The sequence below is a fragment of the Gallus gallus genome, chromosome 1, assembly GCF_016699485.2.
Source record: "Gallus gallus isolate bGalGal1 chromosome 1, bGalGal1.mat.broiler.GRCg7b, whole genome shotgun sequence".
Classification (NCBI taxonomy): domain Eukaryota; kingdom Metazoa; phylum Chordata; class Aves; order Galliformes; family Phasianidae; genus Gallus; species Gallus gallus.
The window spans coordinates 180183097-180192092 of record NC_052532.1 but is presented as its reverse complement, the minus strand read 5'-3'; the positions used below and the strand labels follow the sequence as shown (position 1 = coordinate 180192092).

The 8996-nt window shown below is 40.6% G+C and overlaps 1 protein-coding gene across 9 annotated transcripts in view; it reads left to right on the top strand.

Moving 5' to 3' along the window:
- The first annotated feature begins 21 nt into the window (after positions 1-21).
- Positions 22-8996, top strand: part of ATM (ATM serine/threonine kinase) — a 59696-nt gene continuing 50721 nt past the window's right edge. For 8 of the 9 annotated variants that reach the window (XR_003077418.3, XM_040646498.2, XM_015277574.4 and 5 more), the window contains exons 1-7: positions 22-143; positions 2202-2294; positions 2382-2494; positions 4009-4154; positions 4555-4719; positions 7653-7818; positions 8103-8341. Coding sequence is in view for 8 of the 9 variants with exons in the window: in XM_040646498.2 (XP_040502432.1) it covers positions 2223-2294; positions 2382-2494; positions 4009-4154; positions 4555-4719; positions 7653-7818; positions 8103-8341 (901 nt within the window). In the remaining variant the exon portion in view is untranslated. The remainder of the gene's footprint in view (positions 144-2201; positions 2295-2381; positions 2495-4008; positions 4155-4554; positions 4720-7652; positions 7819-8102; positions 8342-8996) is intronic. The other variant, NM_001162400.2, reaches the window with a different exon arrangement.

The following is an 8996-nucleotide window of genomic DNA, read 5'->3' as shown; positions in this document are numbered from 1 at the left end:
GGAACCCGCCGCAGCCCGTGCATCCGCTTCCAGGTCCGCCCGCGGGCCCTGCACGCCGCTCCGGGCGCTGCGCGGCGGACGTTGCCCGCGAGGCGCTTCCGCCGCTCCCTGAGGGCGGCCCGGCCCTCAACCCCCGCCCTGAGGTGAGGGGCCCGCCAGGCGGGGGGCGCGGGCGGTCGGCGGGCCCCGCGCGTGCTGTGGGGTTTGGTGGAGCCCTTGGTGGAGGAGACGGCGGTCGTGGTTACTGCGGGGCAGCAAACAGCTCGCCGCCGTGTGTTTGGCTGCGTTTTTGAGTGGCTTTGGTAGTCGCGCTGGGGTGGCTGGAGGAGTGACAGCAGGAAGGGCGGTGCAGGGATTCAGGCTTAGAGGTGTTTCGCTGTTGTTCCTTTGGCACGGTCCCTCAGTGTTTTAGAAGCCATTAGTGTTCTGAAAGGTACTTGTTGCTTTCTACTCGCGTTGAGGAGCCAATGAGCAGAGAAAGCACGGCTTCCCAAAGGCAGGATGGTGCCTGACCCATCTGATGGCATTCTGTGATGGAGTGGCAGCATTGGTGGGCAAAGGAAGGGCAACTGATGTAATCTACCTGAGCTTGCGCATTGACATGGTCCAGCACGACATCCTTATCTCTGAACAGGAGAAATACAGGTCTGAAGGCTGGAGTACTCAATGGATAAAGAGTTGGTTGGATGGACACAGCCAGAGGGTTGTGGTCCATGGTTCTATGTCCAGGTGGAGGCTGGTCATGCTTAGTGGCTTGGGTCTGGTACCCTTAACATCTTTATCAGTGAGTTAGATGATGGGATGGAGTGCACCCTCAGCAGTCTGCTGATGACGCCGAGCTGAGTGATGCAGTTGGCGCAAAAGAAGGAAGGGATGACATCCAGGGGACCTGCACAGGTTTGAAAAGTGAGCCCATGAAAACCTAATGAGGTTTAACAAGGCTAAGTGTTGCATTTGCAATCTTAAATATGCATACAGACAAGGAGAACACACTGAGAGCAGCCCTGTGGAGAAAGACTAAGGGGTCTTGAGGTACAAAAAGCTGGGCTCATGCCAGCAGTGTGCACTTGCAGCCTGGAAGACTAAGACTTCCTGGGCTGTATCAACAGTGGGGTGGCAGCAGGGAGAGGGAGGGGACTGTCCCCCTCTGCTCTGCCTTTGTGAGGCCCCATCTGCGGTACTGCATCAAGGTCTGAGGCTCTAGCTCAGGAAAGGGGTTGAAGCTCAGTAATCCCTGAGGTCTCTTCCAATCCAAGCTATTCATTTGTGCCCAGTTGGTCGCCGTGTCTTTCTGATCAGCCTTAGTCCCAGCTGCTGGCTGAAGCTGAGGAAGAGGTGTACAGTGTAAGGCAGCAGATCTGACTGCTATTATAATTGCCTTATTTGTCTAAATATATTTCTGTATTCCCACCATGGTGCTCAGAAGGCAGTGGTATGCATCGTGTGTACCCAGTGTCTAATTGCAGCCTTAGCAGCATATATCTGGTGTTACCTAAAGGAGAAGTGTGAAAACTGTATGCAGTTCCATTTCATGATCTGTATCAGCATAATCTTCTGGAAAGCAGAAATGCAAAGTCAAGCAAATTCCATCTTCTAAAGGAGATGGTGCATACTTTAAGTGGTCATAGAAGGAAGAAGTTGTTTCCCCATGTGATTGGTACTCAGGCATCCTTTGGTGTGGGAAGTACAAAAGAGCTAGTTGGTATGCTCGTGCATACCCAGGGAAATAAAGGATATTAGAGGGGAAGAGAGTGAGTTTTCATGGTGCTACCATCTCTCAGCAGATCATGTTAAGAGTGCTTTTGGTAACAACTAGCTGCTGAAAATCAGTGCTGTTTGATTGTCTCTGTGTCATTCTAATCCTATTGCCATTGATATTTCACTCAATATTATCTGGTCAAATCTCTGCTCTGTTATTACTCGTAGAAAGAAAGGAAGTCAGAGGGATGTGAAAGCAATCTCTGCTGTTACTGTCTAGGACTGTTTTTGTGGAAATTGACTGTTCTTAACATCAGATTCTCACCTTCAGTCTTGTGACTCATAAGACTAGCCCAGAAAGGAATGAACTTTTCAGTAAAGTAACACAATAGTTGTGTTTGATATTCAATTTTCAATGTATTGTATTCTCAATTTTTTAACTGTCTGAAATGGCTCTATATTAAATAAATGGTTACTGTCTTACCCTTTTCTTCCATTTGCAGGTACGGTTGTTAGAGTGAACCATGAGTCTTGTATTGCATGATCTGCTTACGTGTTGTCGTCGCCTTGAAAATGAGAGAGCTACAGAACGAAGGGTAACGATTTTTCTTCTGGTATGTGTGTCTAAGCTAAGGAGGGAAAGCACTACTAACTTTTTTTTTTTCCTTGATATACCTTTTCAGAATGAAATTGAAAATTTCAAGCGACTCCTCCGTGATCCTGAAACAGTTCTCCAGCTGGATCGGAATTCGGATTCTAGGAGAGGAAACCAACTCAACTGGGATGCTGTGTTCAGGTAGTTTTCCTTCTTGTCTGGAGGAAAAGCACCACTCTTTTAGTTTGTGGGTGGTTACAGTTCTCTGGTACATCCCCAGTTTGTTTATCAGACTTAATTTAATATGTACCTTTCTGCAAATGGTTTCAGACTTCTTTTCAGTTTGTGAACGAGAAACAACTTGTGTTAGCTTCTAAAGGAACAGAATTTAAAAGCAGCCAAAAATTCATTAAATGGCTGTGTGCAGTATTTAGCAGAAGATGCAGTAGTCCTAACTGCTAAGAAAATTGATTGTTAACTAGATGGTCGTTTTTCTTGAAAAAATGAATTGTTCTTGTTTATTGAAAATCATCCTCTGCATCTAATTCTCAATTTATAGTATATATGTAGATTGTAGATAGCTTGTGAAAAATTTTTGTGCTGCTGAATTCTTCAAGACACAATGCAAGGGCTGTGGCTTGTGAATTAAGGAACTTGTGCTGTGAAGTTTGTAGAGACCCACCATTGAAATACTCTGCTTTAGGTGTACTGTAAGGTCAGCAGAGAGGGTGTATGGTAAATTCTTAGAGCAGTTGGGCCTAGTGTTATTTTCTTGTCAAAAGTACATCTGAAGTATTAGTTTTCATAGGCTGGTGTTTGAGTGGCTTTCCATTATGTTTTAATTGGACAACTTCTGAATAATTCTTGTTCCATAGCTGTACTGAAAATATCGTGAAAAGTGTTTGATACATTTTATGTATTGCTTTTGAGATAGCCAATAACATATTAGAAATGTGAAAGGAACACAGAAGTGGACTTTATACTGAATACAAAGAGTGGGCCAGAAATTCTACACTAATTGCCAGTGATAAAACCAGTGAAAATGTTTGTTTATTTGTCATGCTATATGTTAATTTTAAATGAGTCAGAAATAGGATTTGAAGGGACAAACAATAAAGAGTATTTATTATGTTGTGGTATAATCTTGCATCATAAATAAAAAGCCTTTATATTGCACTTTTTCTAATTACATATTTTTTGTTTAACATCATGCATATTTTATAGGGAACTTTGTTTTCTATTCAAGTTGCTGCTGGGTTATCTTACAAACTAACAGCTATTTCCATCATGCTTAGGCTGCCATATATTTCAGTTGGTTTTAAATTTTAAGAATTAGAATTGCGGTATTCAGTTTGGATATTAGGAAAAAATTCTTCTCCATAAGAGTGGTGTGGTGCTGGAATGGGCTGCCCAGGGAGGTGCTGGAGTCACCACCCCTGGAGGTGTTCGAGGAACGTGGAGAGGTGGTACTGAGGGACATGGTTTAGTGGGAAATATTGGTGGTAGGTGAATGGTTGGATTTGATGATCTTGGAGATCTCTTCCAACCTTAATGATTCTATGATTCTTTGAAAAGGTTAAGCACTGATGTTCTAGCTTAAAACTTTTGCCTGTTTTACTTGAGTCATAAATTTCCAGATTCATTGATTCATCCAATCCAATCATTCCATTGATTCATATCTCTTTGGTTTTTTTTTTGTTTTTTTTTTTTTGAAGTCTCCTGAAGAAATCTTTCCAGAAGGAAATGGAAAACCTCAGACTGACAAAACCAAATGCGTCTGCTTCAACCCAGACTTCCAAACAAAAAAGGATGCAGGAGATTGGCAGTTTAGTCAAATATTTCATCAGGCGTGCGAATAGAAGTGAGCAATAAATATTCATTTATAATTATTGTTTTGTTTCAGTGCTTTGCTTTAACCTTCAGTGTTTTACTCAAAGTAAGTTACCAGGGTGGAGCTGATCCTGGTCATTCCCAGAAGTTTATGATTTAAATATCTTCATGTGAATCTGTACTTCTCTCTCCTTTTTGACAATCACAGTGCCCTTTTTCTAGTAATTCAGTATGCTTATAACTGATGTATTCTCTGCTCTCACATAACTGTTTTCATTCTTAGAAACATTTTAATAAGATGATTCCTAACAACACTGTTTCTGAACTGTAGTTTTGAGTAAAGTCCAACATGTTTGTTTTACATTTGATTAATTCAAGATTTATTTGACGTGCTGTGAGTTAATTGGAGTCTCATGTTTTTTTTCACATAGGAGGACCCAGACTGGAATGTCAGGAACTTCTGAACTATGTCTTGCATATTATAAAAGATCCAGCGAGTTGTGCTGCTTATGGATCTGACTGTAGTAGTATACTCCTGAAGGACATCCTCTCAGTAAGGAAGTACTGGTGTGAGATATCCCAGCAGCAATGGCCAGGTAATATTTTCAAGTTTCCCTAGAAATGTCTTTTCTTAGTACATAAGTATGCTTAGGGGCATTTTAATTGCTTGATACTTTTTCTGCAGAACCCTGTTGTGTGAAGTATTACACAAACCTTTATTAAATTAATGTTTGTCTATTGCTTGCTGAAACATGTAGCTGCCCGTGCATGTTCTCCACAGGGCTTAACATGTATAAAGAATTCATGGAAAATGTGTGCTGGAAGTAGCCTCAGTAACACTGGTGTTGGTGTGCAGTTATTTAAAGTTACTGAGTACTGGCTGGTAGAGTATTGTTATAGTTAATGCAGTACTATTAAGTTTTTTTATCCTAGTTTTGTTCATACATGAAGATCCTAAAAAAGCATTGATTCATTCTTGTTACACGCACGTATGTTATATGCTGCATATAAAGAAAAGACTAGAAAGTTCCACATTTAAATAGACAAAAATAAATGAAGGAGTAAAGACACAGCATGCAACCTGAACCACGATGGAAAATTCAAACATAATTTTTCTCTTTTCAGAGAATTGAATTTGACTTTCTTAGCAGTTGATTTATTTAGCATGGAGAAGTATGTGTATTTTTGTCCTGGTTTCAGCTGGGACAGAGTTGGTTTTCTTCATTTAACTGTTTACATTTGTTTATGTAATAGCACTGTAATTTGGTGGAAGGAAAAAGATGTTAGAAGTTCTACAGTCTAGTTTGATGAATGTTGCATGTGTAGTTCTGAAGAAAGCATAGAAGCAAAGCATAAAAAACACTGTATTTGCATGGTGGTGTGTTTCGGAGTTAGTTTGACTTTTGAAAAGTGTTTTATGAGAAAATACTCTGTTCTGTATCTTGAAGAGAGCTGTTTAACTCTAGAATGGAAGTAAACTTGCAAAGGATTCAGAAAAGGAGTCTAATGATACTGGGAGTGAGAAGAGAGGCAAAAAGTCCTGCATGAGGCTGACGAAGTGAAGAGACTGATCTAGAACAGTTCTGGATGGTAGATGTGATTGGAAAACTAGAGAGGCTGAGAGTGGGATCTGAGAAATTAAAGAAGTTGGTACCATTTGGCCATGGAAGTAAGACTGGAAGTTGAAGGGAAAGCTGGAACTGTATGTGGAAGCTACCTGAGTCTGGGGGCCATTAAGGTATCTGGAGAAGACAAAGGGGCTGTCAACCTGCAAGTAAGGACTGGAAGGGTTAGAACTGAGGACAGGCAAATAGGGAATGAGACAGTAAGCCAGTGGTGTTGTAGACAGATAAATGAACAAGGCAGAGAAGTGAAATGGATTCTACTCTTGTGAGTTACATACACACTAACAAAGAGTTTGGTGCAGCAGAAAAAAGGAAAGAGATCAGAACAGTTGGTGCTTAGGCTCCCCATATTTCCATTAGATACAGCACAGTAATGTCAGGGTATGAGCCACCTCTGATTGCATAATACAGAGAGTCATCTGAGATCTGCAAACAGCCTTATGCCTGCTTGGGAAGAATGTATTGGTATCCCTTTTGAATAGGAGGCCAGAGTTAAGAATGCCTCAGTGAAGCATTAGGAGTCCTGAAGGAGCCTGCCAGGATGTCCATAAATTTACCCAGGCCTGCATGACAGTGGAACACCAGCCTTTGTAATTGCCCTGAACTGGCTTCTCCACAGTTCAGGAATCCAAGAATCAAAATTCTGGATGAAGTTATCAATGTCAGCCAAACAGTATTTAAAAGAAATTTTAAGAGGATACGTCAGAGGTCTGGATCCTAGCTGTCGAGAGCTCAGTCACTCCAAACTGTGACAACCTGCTCACCAGTAGAGTTGAGGGTTGATAGGCTCTTCTCGGTGATAGTCACTCTAGTGAACAAACTAACAGACTCTTGAAGGTCATTCAAGGATGATGGAAGTATGGAGCCAGTTCATTACAAAGGGTTCCAGTGGTTGTCCTTCACTGGGAAGTGTTGTGGCAATTGGTCATTCTGCATTCCAAAGGCTGTAGGAGCTCAGAGCACAACTGTGAGCAAAGCAGTCACCACAGCTGGGATTCCCAGGAGGTCATTCTACCTATAATTTTTCTTAGAGAAGGTCAGAGAAGTGCCTGTCTGTTCACCTAAAGTGTCCTCCCCGAACAGCTGCTGAGATCATGGGACTGACTCTCTTTCTTCCTGTTGTGGATCTTTGCAGTGGATGCTATCATGTCACTTGTCGGTGGCATAAATCAAATAGTAATCAGTGTGTGCATTTGTCATGTTAAACTGATGATGATGGGTGAATTGGTAATGTGCTGCTGTTATTTGCAGGCTGCTGATGAAAGGGCTGGGTGGGGATTCTTAAACTGGCCAAGAGAGATGAAAGCAAACATCTTTGGAGGAGGCCTTTCCCTCAGGAAACTTCTTAAATGAGTGCAAAGCATGGATGTATGGTTCTGGGGACTGGAGAGAACTGTCTGTGCTGTATCTAATGGAAATATGGGGAGCCTAAGCACCAACTGTTCTAATCTATTTGCCTGTTTCTGCCACACCAAATTCTTTGTTAATGTGTATGTAACTGTAAGTTGTTTCAGAGAGCTGTTATTGTGTTACTGTGTATTCCACAACAAGTGGAGCCCACCAATCTGAGCAATCCACATATGCTAGGAGAATGTAGCAGTTAGGGAAGTTGGCTGCCTGGCTGTAGCCACTTTGCTCAGTGTAACAGAGAGCTGGTTGCATTCCAGCTCAGAATGAATCTAACTTTACACTTCAGTGCAGAAGACCACGTATGGCTTCTCCTTTGTTGGTTTTTTTTTTCTCCTAGTTAAATTCAGTGAATAATGACACACAGCTGAATTGAAAATGATGACTTCTGTGTATTTAATGTAATATTTTGTTTCAAGCATTTTGTGTACTTTTAAATATATACATATCTGTTTATAACTGTGTACTTATAACATATCCACACCATGTATGTGTAGATCTACTGATCCTGTATGGAAAGTTTTACCTCACACCTTCTGGGAAGATGAATAGAGTCTTGGTGGCAAGGATAATTCACACACTGATGAGGGGATATTGCTTCCAAACTGATCAGTTGAGATCTGATGTGTTCAGCTTTTTTTCAACAGCAATGCAGTATGTGAGGTATGTTGCAAGTGCTCGTTTTTTATGCTAATTCCTGCTTTTAGATATTATCTGTTTAAAGTATTTGGGATTAAACTCGAGTAAAAGCAAATAGTCCTTTAAATTTATTTCCTCGTTCTGTCTTTGAACACTGTTTTAATAAACTCTTCACTCAGAACTTTTGCATTTGTTGGGCAAATAATATACAGAATAGAACTGCATGCTAGTATTTACATTTTAAGTATTGTCTTGAAAAGAAGTGTGACTATTTCTTCTGAAGTTGGAGTGTTTGGTTTGTATTGCAGGCAGGAGAGAAATACTGCAGGCCTGGATCATATTATTGCAGCGATGAATATCTTCTTTAACACATTTGCTGTAAACTGTCGCAAACGGATTTGTAAAATTGGGGAAGAAATTTTGCCTACAGTGCTTTATATATGGACTCAATATAGGCCAAAAGATTCCTTGAAGGAATCAATAATAGAGTTATTTCTTCTCCAAGTTCATATTCATCATCCAAGGGGTGCAACGTCTCAGGAAAAAGGTACAATTAAAAGCTCTCTGTATGTCATTGCTCAAATTATAGTGTTAACTTTCTGAATTCTGTTGCTGAATCTTGCGAATATTAATGGAAATGATGATGGCTTGCCAGCAGTTTTATACTGTAGATTCCACTGAAAATGAGTTTTTGAACTGCATACGGAAAGATATTAATTGTATTAAGTCCTGTAAAGTTTGATTGTTTTTACACAGAGGTTATAATAATTACTGAGGTAAAACACAAAGTCTTTGATAAGAAGAATGTTAGCTTAGATGGAGTTTAGATTGCGATATGCATTCTAATATGCTCATGACTATTAGGAAATGACTGCTATAGTTTGAGTTAGTCTGACTTAGTGTATAATACTGGCCAGAGAACATCACTCAGTAATTTGTGTTTGCCTGTCATAGCCTATTTCAGTGACAGGAACATTGTTTTAGGAGGTGGTTCTTTCTGACTACAGTTGGCAAAGAATTTATAATTACTCCAAACTTACACATTGCATATAGTTTTACTCTTTCCAGGTAGGTAAATAATTGTGTATTTCAAAATTCTTCTCTGTGCTTATTACTTTATATAGTGATTAAATTATCTTTTAACTTCCTTTCACTTTTTTTACTTCATTCCCCGTTATAAAGGTTATTCTGTAGGCATTTGT